This window comes from Ursus maritimus, unplaced genomic scaffold, assembly GCF_017311325.1.
Source record: "Ursus maritimus isolate PB19 unplaced genomic scaffold, ASM1731132v1 scaffold_14, whole genome shotgun sequence".
Lineage (NCBI taxonomy): Eukaryota > Metazoa > Chordata > Mammalia > Carnivora > Ursidae > Ursus > Ursus maritimus.
This window is the reverse complement of record NW_024423786.1, coordinates 46,714,379-46,731,571: the sequence shown is the minus strand read 5'-3', so window position 1 is coordinate 46,731,571 and position 17,193 is coordinate 46,714,379. Positions and strand designations below refer to the sequence as shown.

Sequence of the window (17,193 nt, the reverse complement as noted above, 5' to 3'; positions counted from 1 at the left end):
AAATTCAAGTTGGTTAATATATAGTGTAGTATTGGTTTCAGGAGTAGAATTTAGTGATTCATCACTTACATACAACATCCAGTGCCCATTGCATCAAGTGCCCTCCTAAATGGCCAACACCTGTCTAGCCCATCCCCCACCCACCTCCCCTCCAGCAACTCCCTGTTCTGTATAGTTAAGAGTCTTTTATGGCCGCTTGCCTCCCTCTCAGTTTTCATTTTATTTATTTTTCCTTCCCTTCCCCCATGTTCATCTGTTTTGTTTCTTTAAGTCCACATGTGAGTGAAATCATGGTATTTGTCTTTCTCTGACTTATTTCACTTAGCATAATACCCTCTAGTTCCATCCACGTCATTGCAAATGGCAAGATTCATTCTTTTTTATTATTTGTTATATTCTAATTTTCTGCATGGCACATTTTATCATTAAGAATTTTTTTTCAGTTTATGGCCCATTTACTGATCTTTTCTTCTCTTATTTCTCTTCTCTTTTTTCTCTTATTTTTAGACTTTTTATTCAGAGAGAACTACTTTCAAAGATTATGTATCTTCATTTATAAATTTATATTACCTATGTTTTTTATTTATTTTCTTCTAATAGACTGTATGTTCTCTTGTTCCACTCTTAACATCAAACATTGAAATTTATTAGGGCATGTAGGTACCTGGCTGCCTCAGTCAGTAGAACATTCAACTCTGATCTTGGGGTCATGAGTTCAAGTCCCATGTTGTGTGTAGAGCTTACTTAAAAAAAAAAGTAAATATTAGAATCACTAAATCGTACACCTAAAATTAATATTACACTGTATGTTAAGTAACTGGAATTTAAATAAAAACTTCTTAAAAAAGAAATTTATTAGGGAATATAGAGATCAGATCTAACATTATTTTTTCTTAATTGTTAATCACAAAACACTTATGTCTTTAAAAGACACTCTAAGGTATCTAGGAATTAAAAAATGCAAGTTAAGTTGATAAAAATATTTTTATATCCTCAATTATGGTCAATGTCTTACAAAATTACAAAACTCCAGGATTATACTTTTGAAAGAAAGGAAGAACTCTTACTATGAATTTGAGCAGTATTGTGAAATTTCATACCAATGTAAAAAGACCTAAAGATAACTAGGTGTTGTAAATTAATATTATTTGGAGAAAGTATGTAAATATTTTAGAAAAACTTAAAATTATAAATAAAATCCAGAAAATGCACATACTTTATAAATACCAAAAAAATCAAAAGACTTCCTAATATAATAGCAATATTGGAGATATAATTTGGGAGAATATCATTATTAATGACATTAAATCTAAAATACATTAAAATACTGTGCAGAAATCCTGCCATCTGGGGCACCTGGGTGGCTCAGTCAGTTAAGCATCTGCCTTCAGCTCAGGTCATGATCCCAGAGTCCTGAGATCGAGCCCCGCGTCAAGCTCCCTGCTCCACTGGGAGCCTGCTTCTGCCTCTTGCACTCCCCCTGCTTGTGTTCCCTCTCTCGCTGGCTGTCTCTCTCTCTGTCAAATAAATAAAATCTTTTAAAAAAAGGGGGGGGAAGGAAAAGAAATCCTGCCATCTGTGACACCGTGAATGAACCTGGAGGACATTATGCTAAGTGAAATAAGCCAGACACAGAAGTACAAATACTGCATGACTCCACCTACATAAAGTATCTAAAATCATCACACTCACAGAAGCAGAGAATAGAATGTGGGTTGCCAGTAGCTGGGAGGAGGGGAAATAGGGAATTGTTGCTCAATGGGTATAAAATTTCTGTTGTGCAGGATGAACAATTTCTAGAGATCTGGTGTGTAACATCGTAGGTATAGTTAATAATGCCGGATAGTACACTTCAAAATATGTTAGGAGGATAAATTGTGAGTATCCTTACCACACCAAAAAAACCACTCAGAACAATACAAGAAAACTTTGGATGGTGAAAGATATGTTTATTACCTTGATTGTAGTGATGATACCGCAGGTGAATGCATACGTGTAAACTTATCAACATGTATATACTGGATATGTGCAATTTTTGTAATCAGTTATACTATGATAAGGCTAAAAATAAAAGATGAACTTATGTGAAGACAAACTCAATATTTAGAAAGTCTTGGACACCATAATTGACAAATGAATGAAGACGTAGTATACATATACAATGGAATATTGCTCAGCCATAAAAAAGAATATAATCTTGCCATTTGCAACAACATGGATGAATCTAGAGGGTATCATGCTAAGTGAAATCAGTCCGTCAGAGAAAGACAAATGTTGTATGATTTCACTCAGATATGGAATTTAAGAAACAATATAAGCAATCAGAGGAGAGAAAAAGAGAGAGACAAACCAAGAAATAGACCCTTAACTCTAGAGAACAAACAGATGGATAGCAAAGGGGAGGTGGGTGGGGGTAAGGGTGAACTAGGTGACGGGGATGAAGGAGGGCACTTGTGATGAGCACCAGATATTGTATGGAAGTGTTGAATCACTAAATTCTACACCTGAAACTAATATTACACTGCATGTGAACTAACAAGGTTTTAAATAAAAACTAAAGAAAAAAAAAAAACAAAAAAAAACACACACTAAAAAACAAAGAAAAAAGAGGCAAACAAAAAAGACTCTTAACTATAGAGAACAAACTGGTGGTTGGCAGGTGAGGGACGGGTGAAGTAGGTGAAGGAGATTATGGAGTGCACTTATCATGATAAGAACCGAGACATGTATGGAATTGTTGAATCACTGTATTTTACACCTGAAACTAATCTAACCCTGTACATTAACTGTACTGGAATTTAGAAAGTAATTTTAAAAATTTATAAATAAATAAATAAATAAGTAAATAAGAAACTCTGGGACACTATATTTATAAATTCCATTTTTGTTGAATTTATATAGGGACATTGATAATATAAATAAAATATAGATGATGATTAAAAATCACAACATTGGTTTGTTTTTCTTAGCAGGGGGAGCACCCAAGGTCCAGAGGATCTAAGATATAGAAATTACAGAAAGGCAGGATAATGAATGAACCTCTCAAAGATTAGAAGATCTGCCTGGCATTAGGGAATTCTTCATTCCCACAAGCACTGAGTAGAAAGTACAGGAGCAGGCATTAGGGAGGACTGCTTAGGGATGCAGACAACACTAAAGCAGTGCTCCTCAAACTTGGGTATGCATCAGAGTCCCCAGGAGGGCCTGTCAAGGCACAGAATGCTGGCTCCACACCGAGAGCATCTGATTCATTAGGTCAGGTGGGCCTGAAAATGTGCATTTCCAACAGGTTCCCAGGTGATGCTGATGATGCTAGTCAGGGACCACAATTTGAGAACCACTCATCTTAGAGACAATTTTTCCAGGTAGCAATGGTAACTACAATTTGTCAGCAAAGAAAGCCAATCATTAGTCGAATGAATGACTTCATGAATCCCCTGCATTTGGATTAGGGAAATTTCCATCATTCTGGGGAATGCTTATTTGGAGTGAATCTTGTGTTGCTTTTTTCCTCGTTCTGGGCCAATCCAGTAGGCCCATGGAAAGAGGAAATCAAACAGGAGTTGGAAATTTTCTCCTCGTGGGATTCACAGAGGAACTGGACCTGCAGCCTTTCTTCTTTGGGTTGTTTCTGTCCACGTATCTGGCCACCGTACTTGGGAATGTGCTCATCATCCTGGCCATCTGCTCAGACCCCCACCTCCACACCCCCATGTACTTCTTCCTCTCCAACCTGTCCTTTGTAGACATCTGCTTCACCTCCACCACCATCCCCAAGATGCTGCTGAACATCCAGACTCAGAGCAAAGCCATAACATATGCAGGATGCCTCAGCCAGATATTTTTTTTCATTGTGTTTGGATGCCTGGACAATTTACTCCTGACCGTGATGGCCTATGACCGCTTTGTGGCCATCTGTCACCCCCTGCACTACTCAGTCGTCATGAACCCCCAGCTCTGTGGGCTGCTGGCTCTGGGGTCCAGGTGCATCAGTGTCATGGGCTCCCTGCTCGAGACCTTGACCCTTTTGACGCTGTCCTTCTGCACAAACATGGAAATCCCACACTTTTTTTGTGATCTTCCTGAAGTCCTGAAGCTCGCTTGTTCTGACACCCTCATCAATAGCATAGTGGTGTATTTTGTGACCATTGTCCTAGGTCTTTTTCCCCTCTGTGGGATCCTCTTTTCTTATTCTCAGATTTTCTCCTCCATCCTGAGAATTTCATCAGCCAGGGGCAAGTACAAAGCCTTTTCCACGTGTGAGTCTCACCTCTCGTGGTCTCCTTGTTCTATGGCACAGGCCTTGGGGTCTACCTTAGTTCTGCAGTGACTTCATCCTCCAGGACGAGTCTGGTGGCCTCGGTGATGTACACCATTGTCACCCCAATGCTGAACCCCTTCATCTACAGCCTGAGGAACAGTGACATGAAGGGGGCCTGGGCACACTCTTCCACAGGGTGGTGCCTCTCGGTGTCAGGACCATCACAGGACTCTCCTGAGTAACTGGGCACACAATACTGAGGACAACAAATCTTAGTTTCCTTCATGCAATATTTTTATTTTTCCTAATTTTACATGTTTTCGAGCAAGACTTTCCTTGGTCCTTCCCTGCCCTCTATATTTCTTCAGGTTCCATCGTGGATTCCTTTTTTCACTTTGTAACCAGTCATTTTAACTTGATATGAATAGAACCTTCTATTTTCTCCATAATCTTCAGTGACGGTTTGGATTTCTTAAAAAATAAATCAAATCTCATGTGTTTGATACCCTCAAGGTGATGGGTTGTGTGCCTAATTGGGAAATGTTGCCCTGCAAACTCATTTAAAGAGATGTTTTCTAAGGTTATGTGAATGGAATCAAGTCAAAGATTTGCCTCCAGAACTATGAGAAAATAAATTCCTGTTGTTTAAGTCACCCAGCCTGTGGCACTTTGTCACGGCAGCCCTAGCAAACTCATCCACCCCACTCCCACAAGGAGATTTCTGCAGACACAGACCATTGACCATGGGCTACAGGCAGAAATTCTGGTTTGAGACTGGGATCCCAGGCAAAGCTCCCCAGAGTCAAATGTGGAGTAGGATGTTTTATAAGCTTCTTGCCTTTGCATGGACTTCTCCAATCTCTGACACAAATGTTTCCATGGTGACTGCAAAGAAGTTAAAGAATTCTTGGATCCCTTCTTCCAAGTTCTCTCAATTACATATGCCCAAGGGTTCTCTTAGGATCCTAAAGAGTGGGGGAGGAGGCATCCCCAAACATAACTGTGCTTGAAGGTCCCTTCCCCCTTGAGAGAGGTGAAGTTTAATTTGATTTAGAAAAAGCTTATGTTGTGTTTCTGGAACAAGAGGGTTATACAGTTGAGTTATACCCATGACATCGGGAATCATGTTACTCTCTATTTACTTGTGTTTTCCCCAAGGCTTTGTTAAGGTCTCATTTAATGTCCCACCTGGTTCATTAGGCTTGCCGGTGGAGTAAGGAGACAGAAGCTTCCTGAGGCCAGCATGGGGGTATCTGAGCCAACTGGTTTCGGGGTCAAGAGTTGGGACGACAAGACCCAGCTACTCATCCCCATGGGAAGCTGCTTCCTCTATTCCCAGCCATGGGTATATGAAGTAAAGGGTTAACTTGGAGGGCTAGGGGTACTCAAAGCCTGCATATTCCAGAGAATGGACTTGCCCTTGACTGGCTCCTGGGAAATAATCCCAGAGTCCTTGGAATATCCTCCTTGATAAAAGTGTCTTTGGGGCCCTGAGCCATGCCAGGTCGTCTATGCTGACAATGTAATTTATGGTGAATGCCTGTTTTGGTTCACCGGAGGCGCTGGACAATACTATATTCATTTGACTTCTGTGGGGGCTGAAGAGTGAGTAGTGAAGCACTCTGTGCCTACAAGACAGACTCCCAGTACAAATCCTGGACACCAAGGCTCAAGTGAGTTTCATTGGCTGTCAGTATTCATACGTGCTGTCACATATCATTGCTGAGAGAATTAAGGGCATCCACGGTATTCCACAAAGAGGGGACAACTGGAAGCCCATGTCTGGTGTCTTCTGGACCCTGCCCCAGGCAACTTTTGTCCTTGCAGATTTTAATCAGTATCGTTTCACTGCAGTAAGCCATAAATGCGAGCATCACAGCTTTTCCAAGTTCCACGAGTCCTTCTGGCAAATCATTGAAGGTCTTGGGAACCCCTGACCTAGAGGCCATGAACATTGTTTTATTACAATAAACGGTGGTTTTCCTTTACCTCTTCAATTCCACCACTCCTTGAGAAAATACATAACATGAGCTGACCCCTCAGCTTGTGGGACCCAAAACTGCCCTTATCCCCAGTCCCAGAGGAAGTATTTCCTCCCCACCTTGCTTACTGCCCTCCACAAGTTCTCCCCATGCTCTCAGAGAGAAATGGAGGCCTTGGACATCCTTTCGTTCCTGCTCCTTTATCTCGGTTTCCACCAAACAAGCCAGACAGAACGTGTGTGTTCAGCGCACGGTCATTCGGGCAGCGGGTCTTCCCTAGGACCCCCCACCCCAGCCCCATTCCCTCCTCTCTGGGCAGCAGAGCTGGAGGCCCCTCACATGGCACTCTCGTTGCCTCCCCGTCCCCTAGATGCCCCCTTCTCTTGTGCCATGAGTGACTTGTAGGGCTTCCCCAGGCTGGGGAGGGTGAGCTCGGCTTCCTGCAGCTCCAGCTCCCGCTGAGACAAATGCTCAATGACGGCTGCTCCGATAGAGTCCCCCAGGACATTAGTCATTGTGCGAAGTCGGTCACTGGGGAGGGGTGGGGAAAGAAAAGCCAGTGTTAGCCGAGGTTTGAAGAGCTCATGGAGGAGAGGGTGTAGCAGGGTGGAGGGGTTCCTTGTGCCTGGGAGTTGGGGCTCATGTTCCATCCACGACCACATAACCTCAAGCAGGTGCCTCCCCTCTATGTCCTCAGTTTCCCCTTCTAACAGATGCAGGTTGGATCAACACTGATAGGCTCACATGTGAACTTAGCAATGCAATTCTTTCTTTTTAAGGATGTAAACATCTGATAGAAAAAATTCGAGGTTGTGGGCTGAACAGCATACAGGATGAGGAAGGTAACTACCATGAGTAAATCAGGCCAGACTGGAGACTGTCTAAATGGGACTCAAGTCCACCTGACAGCTCCCAAATGGGGAGGAAAGTCCAGACTTTTTTTAATGTAAACCTCCCATTTTTCAAAGGTGAGAATTAAAAACATAAACCAACAACAACAAAAATTTGCAAGCCAGCTCTGTCCCATGGATCACCTCTTTGTGACTTCTCCATAAAGCATGTACAAGGGCTTTTCAGGCTCATAGGTAAAGCCTCCATTGCTCATCTCCTCCCCATCCTACTTCCCAAGGTTAACCCTATGGAATTTGGGCTCTACAGGCCATGGTTTGGAGTATTCTCCAAGGCTTCCCTTCTACTCTAAAATTCTAGAACTCTGTGTCCTTGCTGGAATGAGGGTCCACGGGTTGGGGGTCTCACAAGGAAAGCAGGGGTGGGTGGGTTGAGGAAAGATTGCACCAGCATCTGAAGAACACTCACAGGAACCAGTCCACAGCTATGATCAGCGTGATGTCTTCAGTGGGCAGGCCGACCGATGTGAGCACAATGACCATGGTGACCAGACCCGCCTGGGGGATGCCAGCAGCCCCAACGCTGGCTGCTGTCGCCGTGATACTGTACGTGGACAAAGAACACAGGGAGGCAGGAGGTGGGAAGGAGAAGACGAGGAAGAGAGTGAAAAAGGGCACAACAGAAGGGAAGAGGTGGTTCCCTGGGAAAATCTTAAATTAAGTGCCTGAAAATAAAAAGCAGCCTTCAATAAATGTATTCTTTCAACTCATATTTATTGAGCATTTACTAGATGCTAGACACCTAGTAGAAACTCCCTTAGAAGAAAATCCCTGCCCAGACAGAGCTTACATTCTACTGGGGGAGACAGGCAATAAGCAAGATGATTACTTAAAACATATACTAAGGCAGATGGCATAACAGAGAAATGGTTTGGCCTACAAAAATCCAAACCGTGCAATTTTAAATAGAATAATTCAGGGAACACTTCTCTGAGCAGGTGACGCCAGAGCAAAGGCCTGAAGGAGGTGACATTTGCTGTTATATTTATAATGGCCACATTGGAACCTCTGGGTGATGAGGCCCAGGGATCCATCTTTCTTATAAGAGCCTCAGGTTATTAGGATCCACCAGCCATACTTTGGGAAATACTGGGCAAAGGGATCTCCCACGATAGTATGTGAGAGAAGATGGGACTGAAACATCTGGCCAGCTCCTGATAGCCTCAGGCTGCAAAGTCTCACCTTTAGCCTCATGGGCGGCTGGGCTCTTCCCACATCCCCCCTCCAACATTCAAAGCCTCCCTTGACCTCAAGCTGAGGCTCCCTCCACCCCTAGCCAAGCTAATGACTTCTTAGGTCTCACCTGCTGGCAGATCCCACTCAAGACCACCTCACCTGATGGTCGTGATCTGGCCCAGGTTGAGCTCATAGTTGTTGACTTGGGCGATGAAGATGGCGGCCAGAGCCTCATACAGGGCGGTCCCGTCCATGTTGACGGTGGCCCCCACGGGCAGCACGAACCTGGTGATGCGTCGGTCCACACCAAGGCCCTCCTCCAGGCAGCGGAAAGTGATGGGCAGTGTTGCAGAGCTAGAGGAGAGAGCCCTGGAGGCTGAGAATGGGGGGTGGCAGGGTGGGGCTGGAGCAGCCATGGGCCAAAGGAGGGATTCTGCTGAGAACACTGGGAGACAACGTGGGAGCCAGAGCAAGGGGAGGATGGCAGACACATAACATTTCAGAGGTTGGTAAATGTGCACAGAGAGGAAAGGCTCCTCATGATGCAAGAAGCACATGGCAGTGGGGGTCCCCTAGGTTGAAGGTCTCTTGACCCACTTAAAGCCAATAGCTTCAGGCTAATTACTTGACACTTGTGCATGCCACTAGTGAACTTTCCACTCCCAGAAAGGAAAGGACTAGGGGTCTGCTGACCTCCCACACCTGCAGGGTTAAGAGAGAAGAATTACAGGGACCCCTAATCCCCACTCCTGTAGCTCAGGGAGCAACCTCAGCTACACTAACCCTCCTGGTCTCTCCCCACCACTCCCCAGCAGGGGAAGAGCAACCCAACTGATGGGTGAGTTTAGCTGAAGGAGTGGACATCTCACTTGGAATTGGCCTGTCCGCAAAACACGTGCTCTGCCTGGTCAGCTTGATGTCATGCAGTGAGAAGCCTGGCCCCACAGAGAAGGCCTCTGGGGATCCAGCCCTGCGGTGATCAGTTGAGTTTCATACTAGGCTACAATGGCATCAATCCCATTGGCCAAAGACCAAAAGGCACATTCTCCCGGCAGAATTATGAGCAACAACAATGACATTATCCTTCCATCTGGTTGGCTCTTGGGATACTTCTCAAACTATTTTGAATTTGGATGATGGGGGAAAGGGAAGCTCTTTATTAACCCCATAAAACCACAAAGAAAAGGAGAAAGAAGCCAAGTGAGCTCCCAGAGACCATCTCGAGGGGAAATGAGACTCTGAGCTAGAAAATGATACAGAATATGGGGCAAGTTGGAACCTTGGTCCTAACATCAAAATTGGCAGCTGGTTCTCCTCCATATAAAATAGAGAAATAGAAAATGTGGAAAACAGGTCAGGAGAGCCAGCCTGGGACAAAGATCGGCACCCAGGTGTCAACTGACCTGCAGACTTTCAGAAGCCACTGACATTACCACACAGCTCAGATGAGGTTCAGTGTGGGAGATGGGGGGGGTGGTCAGGACTCCTAGGAGAGCCTGTGAACCACAAACAGTGAACCTCAGGAAAGTACCAAGGGCAGGGGATGAAGCCGTACCTGGAAGACGTGCCCATGGCAGTGATTAGGGCCTGCAGCATTCCCCCGATGAAGGGAAAGGGGTTCCGGTGGGTGATGAGGAAGTAGATGAGAGGCAGGACACCACCAGCATGGAGGAACAAGCCCACAATGACGGTCAGGGTGTACATGCCCAGCTGACCCCCCAGGACGGCCATGTCCTCCATCTCTAGGATCTTCCCAGCGATCAGGAACAGGATGCCCACAGGTGCGTACCTAGGCCAAGCCAGACACCTGTCAGAGCTCCCTCATGACTTCCCCTACAGATCAGAGCTGGCATCTCCAAGGCTTTGCCCATATAAGCCCGTGGAGCCAGGCAGCGCCCACCATACGGCACCCTACTCAGCCCCAACCTTCCCCCACACTGACAGACAGGGATGGGCCCCACAAACATATCCCACTTCCTCTTCCTGCTCACCCACAGTTCACACCCAGAACAGCAGGGAAAAGTTCCTACGACTCCAGGGCATACAATCTCATAAGGTCTCTCTTTCCTCCACTCCACCATTCAAGTCCCTTCCCAATAGTCACTGTCTTCGGGACTCTTTCACTAGACGTGGCCCAGAGGTTCCCCGTCACTGGCCTTCAAACTTCCCTTATTCACCGCCTCCAACTCTGTTTGCTCGAAATGTGTCACCTCAATGCCCCTGTTCTCTTTCCTGTAAGTGCATATTCTCACTCACTCACCGGCCCTGAGCTATTTCACCTGAATTTCCCCCAGACATCCCAAACCACGCGTCTTACCAAATTGTCTACTATTCAACCACTCTCTTGAGCACCTACTCTGCTCCAGTCACACAGCCCCTGCCCCTGTGGTGCTTACATTCTGATGGGGAAAACAGACGAGACACATAGAAATGCCTAATTAAAAACTTCGGGTGCTGAGAGCTGCAAAGCACAGCCCCTGAGTGGGGCAGCGTCAGCACGAGTGGTCGGGGAGGGCCTCCCTGGAGATGTGACATTCAGACAGAGGCCTGGACAATGAGAAGAGACACATCTATCTGAGGGGGAAGAATTGCAGGCACCACGTAAAGACACTGAGACGAGCAGGAGCTAGAAGTGCTGAAGGAGAAGAGAGCAGACCAGTGTGGCTGGAGCAGCGAGAGAGAGGAGACCGAAGTGAGTTCTCGGGGGCTCACCTGTGCTCCCCACAAACCAGCGCATCTTAGTCTCGTGGGTTCCTGCCAGTGGTGCCTTCATTCACCTGTCACCAGGCTTCAGCTGTTACTCCTCTCTCCTTAGAAACTGAAGTCTATGCTTGGTTGTTCTCATGGTAGAGGCATTGGAGGAGGTAGGGACCTCTTGGGAAATTGCTACAGCAGCTTGGGTCAGAAACGATGAGACCCACCCTGAGGTGGTGGGAAGGAGGATGTGGGGCACTTTTCCAGCCACAGCTGTATTCCCCTGGGCTCAGCTGGGCTCAAGGTGAGACCCGATGGGAGGTTGCTGAGCTGTCTCCCAGTCCAGACCTACCTCCATGACTGCTCTCTGACCCCCCTCCCCATCATCCTCACCTTCATCCTTCCTCCTCATCCACAAAATTCTTCAACCCTAGGTCAGTTGTATGGGGCTTCTTTCCTTCTACACTCACCCAGCTAACACATCTGGAGAAACTGCCAACACCACCACTATAAGTTTATGGTTTCCAATTCAGTTGAGCTTCCGTCTTGTCAGTCTTCTTGCCTATCCTTGATAAGCTACCCCTTCATAGTCCCCTCAGTTGCTTTTCCATGCCTTAAACTTGGCCTCTAGCCCCCTACACAACTTTCTAATTACTGGGGATTATGTACAAAGTCTCCCCCAGTTTGGCACTAGACAGTCTTGTGAATATCTTGCACCACCACTCCCAACTTACCCTGTGCTCCCACCTCCCTGAACTCCCCACCATTCTCCAGCCAACTCAGGCTCTTGCAGGCTTTGCATATTCTCTTCCCCCTGCTGGAAGGGCCTCTCTCCCCATCCCGTCCTATTGGCTTCCCACTTGCCTTTCAAGACCCAACCACGAGGTGACCTTTTCCATAACTTCCTTTTCACCTTCCCAGGCAGAGTTCACTGCATATCCCTCTCTTGGCTTTTCACTTCTCCATGTTCCCAACTCTTTTTGAATGTCCCTTTGCTCTAGAACCTTCCACCTTGTACTACATTTACCTAGTGTATGTCTGTCTCCTCCAAGACTTCATACGCTTCTGGGCGACAGGGATTGAATTTAGTGTATCCCTGTGTTCCAGACAAAGTTAGCCCAGGAAAATGTCTGGGGAATGAGTGAAGGAACAGAGAACGGTAAAATGGATGCACGCATGTATCAAGTAAGGAATAACTAATGAGTGGATAAACGAATAAGAAAATGAGCAAATGAGACACAAATGAACAGGCGAGCGAATGAATGAGTGTGTTACGTGAAGGAATGCTGGGAATACATGAGGGAGTGAATGGGAGAATAACAAATGTGGAGATGAATGAGTGGGTCAAAGAATGAGCTTGAATGAATACATGGCGGAGTTGTAAATCAATCAATCAATCAAGCAATGGCTTCATTAATGCGTGGATAAGTCTGTGAATGAGTTTATGAGTGAATGTATAAATTAGTAAATTAACCAATATATATATGAATGACTTTGGCCAAATGGCCCCAATGGCCCCTTGAGCAGCGGCCCCACAGCCTGACTTCCCAGTCCCAGCTCCACCTTTCCCATGAGCCATCACCTACCAGCCCTGTCAAAGCCCAGCACTCACCAGATAATGATGCCCACCATCCTCATAATAGCCTCATTGAGGCTGTCAAAGAAATCCCGCAGGACTCGGCCCTTGTGTTTCATGCCACCGATGACCAGCCCAAAGGCCACAGAGAAGACCACAAGGCCCAGGGCATTGATGCCATTGGCTGAGCCAGGCACAGGCACGGTCTCCTCGAAGCTCAGCACCTCCTGCAGGGTGCCCAAGGCCCAGGTGACATTTTCCAGGAGGCTAGTTCCATTGTCCATTGAGGATGGGGAAGGCATGGAGGTGCCCAGCTCAGATCCATTCTCTGTCCTCACGATGGTCCTGGTTACCAACCTCGTGCTATACTGCGTCTTGAACTGAAATATGGAGAGATCGGGGCCAAAATCAATTTATCAGAATCTCCTGAAGAAGTTTATGTAGAACACCAGTTCCTGGCTGCCACCCCTGGAGAGCCTCGTTCAGAGGACTTGACCAGTGCATAGAAGAACGAGGAATACATGAATGAAGGAGTGATCAACCAATGCATGGCAGAATGAGTATAGATTCTTCATTTCTCAAAGCCCCCTTCTCAAACGGATTCAGAGGCCTCTCTCCTCAACCATCTATGGTGAGATGCCCCGGTTCCTCCTTCAGCACCATCCCCAGGCAGCTCGTGGCCTAAGTCCTTTTCCGTTATCCTCTCTTGATCACTCCACCAATGGGAGGTACATTCTTTCTCCCAGACTCTTCCAAACACCCCTGTCCATTGCTCTGGTGGGCCCTTCTTCCCATCCCTCACCCCGGGACCACTCACTTGGCAGCAAGCTCCCCCCACCCTCCAAACCTCCTTGACCACACTGTGCACTTCCCCCTGACCTGTTTGAAGCAGGCCTCCACCAGGTTGGGCGGAAACATATTTCTGCAGAAAAACATCAGAGGAAGGGAGTGGTTAGACCTTGGGAAGGAGTCCAGGGTGATAATATCAAGAATAATAGCAACAGTACCAACCATAATAATGGCAGCCAACAAGCGAATGCTTACTCTAGGCCAGGTACTGAGCTAAGTGCTTGCCTATATATATGACCTAACCCTACGATAACTCTAGAAGTGAGCACTACTGAGGTCCCCATTTTATTCACAAAGAAACCACCTCACAGAGAACTTAGGGAAGTGACCCAAAGCTGCACAGCTCATAAGGGGTACAGATGGACCTCAAATACAGGTCTCTCTGAGCCCTTCCATAGAAACCTATGCTACCTCGCAGACTTCAATTCACACACATGTGCCAGTGATGCCTCAAAAAACACAGATAACTTGTGGACCTGTGTTTCCCCCAGTCAGTGGCCAGGGGATAACCATGGCAAGCTTGATCCTGGCTAGCAAAATCATGCTTCTTTGAAAGAATCATTCATCTTCCAATGGAGCTTGAGAATACCACACACCACTCTTCTGAGCCCATCTCAAGATGCAGCTAAAACCTCCAGAAACTAAGGGCCAAAAGATCACACCCGAGGAGTCAGCTACTCTCAGAGGATTTGTGCAAGGCTCCAAGGCAGAAAACGGGTACCAATAAACTAGATTCAACTTGGGTGTTGCATTTCCGGGCTGCGTCAGCCTGTCCCCTTTGTCTCTCCTTGAGTATGGCTTCTTGCATCTAGGGCCAGAGTTCCCATCAAAATTAGAAAGGACGTCACCTGACCAGGTCCATGAAGGCATCGGCTGTGGGGATGGTCTCAATGCGGCCCTCGCGGTGCAGCCCCTCCTTGGAGCCCTTCCCAGGATGGATGATGGTGACCATGAGGATGCCAATGAAGACAGCGATGACCGTGGTCACCATGTAGTACACAGCTGCCCGCATCCCCATCCGCCCTGTTGCCTTGTTATCCAGGGATGCCATACCTGGAGGACAGGTGGTGCAGCCCTGAGCAGCGCCGTCCGCACCCCACCACCCGCTCTTCCATCCATCAGCTCTACTTCCCTCATACCTCCAGCTCAACAAGCATTGCACCGAGCGTCTCCTCCTTCTGTGGCCACCCCAGCACCCACGCTGCCATCCTTCGACCCCTCTCATCATTCTTCAACCCCTATTCTATTTTCCATATACACCTTCCCCCCCATCCTTTATCCCCAAGCCCCACTCCACTAACCTTCCCTCTACTTCAAGCCAAACTTTTCAACCCCCACCCCATCCTCCATTGATGGCTACGTTACACCATGACGTCACCTTCATTCCAAACTCCTCATCCTGCTATTGACCCCAAGATGATATCTCCCTGCAGCCCACCTCACTATACACTATCTGTGAGATGCTTCTTTTGGTGCTCCATCCAAAATCCCTTTGCCAGGCTAACACGCCGCTCTTCGGCTGTTGCACTGTTGGCTGCTAACGGTTTGTGTGGCCACCTTCTCTGGAGAATGGCCCTCAGCAGGACAAAGGCTGCTTTGCCCAGAAATACCCCCACGGAAGACCTAAAGCCAAAGGCTGCCTGGTACAGGGATTCAAAAGGCCAGCTGCTTTGAGTCGGGCAGAGTTGGGAAGAACAATTCTGTAGCATTACTCCTGCTCCAGAGCTATCCAGGCGATAAAGCGGAGGCCAGCCTTCTTCTGAACCCACATCTCTGCTTAGATCCTTTCCCTGCCACATCTTGCTCCCCTCACTTCCTCATGGGTCTCTCTTGAATGCTATCTCTTGATAGATCACTTGTGCAAATAACCCCATCTTAGGCTCTGCTTCTGGGAAACCCAACCCAAGAAACCACTCTTTCAGGTCTTTATCTTCACCCCCATCCCAAAATCTGGAGGTTGGCGATCATTCACGTAGGGGCCAAATCTGGCCCCCTGCCTGTTTTTGTCCATAAAGTTTTATTGGAACACAAGCACACCCGTTTGTTTACAGAGGAGCCTGCAGCTGCTCCCGCACTCCCAGAGCAGAACTGAGTAGTTAGGACAGAGTTAGTATGGCCCCCACGGCTGAAAATGTTTACTATCTGGCCATTTACAGAAAAATTTCCCTACGTCTGCATAGCCCATCCTTATTTCTACCAGGGCCCCCACCCACCATCCTGTCACCTCCATCTCCAACACCTTCACCCACATCCCACCCCCTGACCATTGATGCCATTCTATCTTCCCTGCTGCCCTATCACAGCCTTTCTTTCACCTCTGGATGATGGTAAGCCCCTGGCAGGCTGGTATTTTATCTACATGAAAAAGCACGATAAAGTTGCTGAGATAAGTGGCATGGATCATATGGGGTCTGGAACCTGGTCTGATGAAGATCTCTGGGCTTTGGCCAAGAACTCCGGGCTAGGTGCAGGCTTCGTGTTTGAGGTCCTAAGATAGGGACATGATCCCATGCTTGCGATAGCTTTGGCTCCAGGTTTGAGCTGGGGCTCCGGGAGGGGTCTGGGAGGCCAACCCTGGCCTGGGCTCTCTCACCTGTGACCAGGCTGGAGACAATAAGTGGCAGCACCAGCATCTGCAGCATCCTCATGAGAAGCTCTCCAGGGAAAGAGAAGTACTTGATCTGACGGTAGGTAAGCTGGTACGGGCGCAGGGCAAAGGCCAGGCTGACCCCTAGGACCAAAAGGCAGGCTCTGTGGAATGGTTTGGGTCCCTCAGCCCCATTTGTGTGAAAGTGTCCTGGGGGCGGGGGGTGATGGCAAGCGCGCGTGCAAGTGAGAATGAGTGGGCGGAGTGACGATGTGCACCTGCGGGGAATTTCTCCGAGCCCCTGCCCCTCCCAGCCAGCTCACCGATGACCACGGCGCTGACGGTCAGCAGGATGAAGGCGTTCCGGCGCAGGAAGCGCAGCACGTGCTCCCGCGTCATGGTCTGCAGGCGCAGGCGCGTGCGCAGCGCTCTCTGCTGCAGGCTCTCCTGCAGCCGCTGCAGCCAGCCCACCCGGCCCAGCCGCTGGCCACTCTCCCGCAGGAACAGGCTGTTCCCGTGGCTGCTCATGGTCTATCTGCGGGGGACAGAGGGGCCTTCTGGTAAGGGAAAGACAGACAGCAGCTGTGGGGACAGGGGAAAGGGTTGAGGAAGCTGGCGAGGAACTCAGAATCCAGACAGGGGAGGGGCGATGTCCACCTGCTGGGGGGGTGCCCGTGCTGGGACACCTGAGAACACTGCCTGGGGTTCAGGGGTTACATCCTGGTAGAAAAGGGTCCAGATCTCCAGAATCCGCTCCCAGGCATGGCGGGGAAGGAGACCACAACGTAATGGACGCTTTTGCCATTCCTTGACTGAAGAGCCCTCCTGATTGCATATCCTCACAGCCACTGGGGGCTGTCCCAGTTCACAAAACAGACTAGCGAGCCTTTGCTGAGCGCCAACTGCATGCAGAGCCCTAGATAAGGCACCCTGGGGTTAGCCCCCCAAATTAATATGGTTTGGTGTGTGGCCCAGTGGTGTGACTAGTGGCCTTTCCACAACGACAAAATCAGCAGGTGCCTGGCAAACAGTGAGTGCCCAGCAAATACAAGTGCCCTGCATGAGTGCTCAGGTGAGCAGAGGGGCTGGAGGCGAGGTCCCCTGGGAAGGAAATGGTGACAATCCTTGGCCCCAGTGGCTCCTCAGGATCCATATTTTAA

At 48.0% G+C, this 17,193-nt stretch overlaps 2 protein-coding genes across 3 annotated transcripts; one reads left to right on the top strand and one right to left on the bottom strand.

Moving 5' to 3' along the window:
* The first annotated feature begins 3,483 nt into the window (after window positions 1-3,483).
* LOC103677208 (olfactory receptor 7C2) lies at window positions 3,484-4,601 on the top strand. Its single transcript, XM_008706448.2, is given in 4 exon segments — window positions 3,484-4,268; window positions 4,271-4,432; window positions 4,435-4,484; window positions 4,487-4,601. Coding segments are annotated over 4 exon segments (993 nt in total). The 5' UTR covers window positions 3,484-3,538; the 3' UTR covers window positions 4,538-4,601.
* Window positions 4,602-6,578: 1,977 nt separating this feature from the next.
* On the bottom strand, window positions 6,579-16,561 carry SLC1A6 (solute carrier family 1 member 6). 2 transcript variants are annotated; one of them, XM_040628176.1, is made up of 9 exons: window positions 16,357-16,561; window positions 16,040-16,177; window positions 14,295-14,499; window positions 13,477-13,519; window positions 12,634-12,977; window positions 9,883-10,116; window positions 8,487-8,681; window positions 7,561-7,695; window positions 6,579-6,774 (listed from the first exon to the last, which is right to left on the bottom strand). In XM_040628176.1, exons 1-9 carry the CDS (start codon window positions 16,559-16,561, stop codon window positions 6,579-6,581), a joined length of 1,695 nt encoding a protein of 564 aa, XP_040484110.1. The 2 variants fall into 2 exon arrangements, with proteins under 2 accessions (XP_040484110.1, XP_040484111.1); XM_040628177.1 differs by lacking the exons at window positions 6,579-6,774; window positions 7,561-7,695; window positions 8,487-8,681; window positions 9,883-10,116; window positions 14,295-14,499 and having other exon boundaries at window positions 12,947-12,977.
* Between the last annotated feature and the right edge of the window lie 632 nt (window positions 16,562-17,193).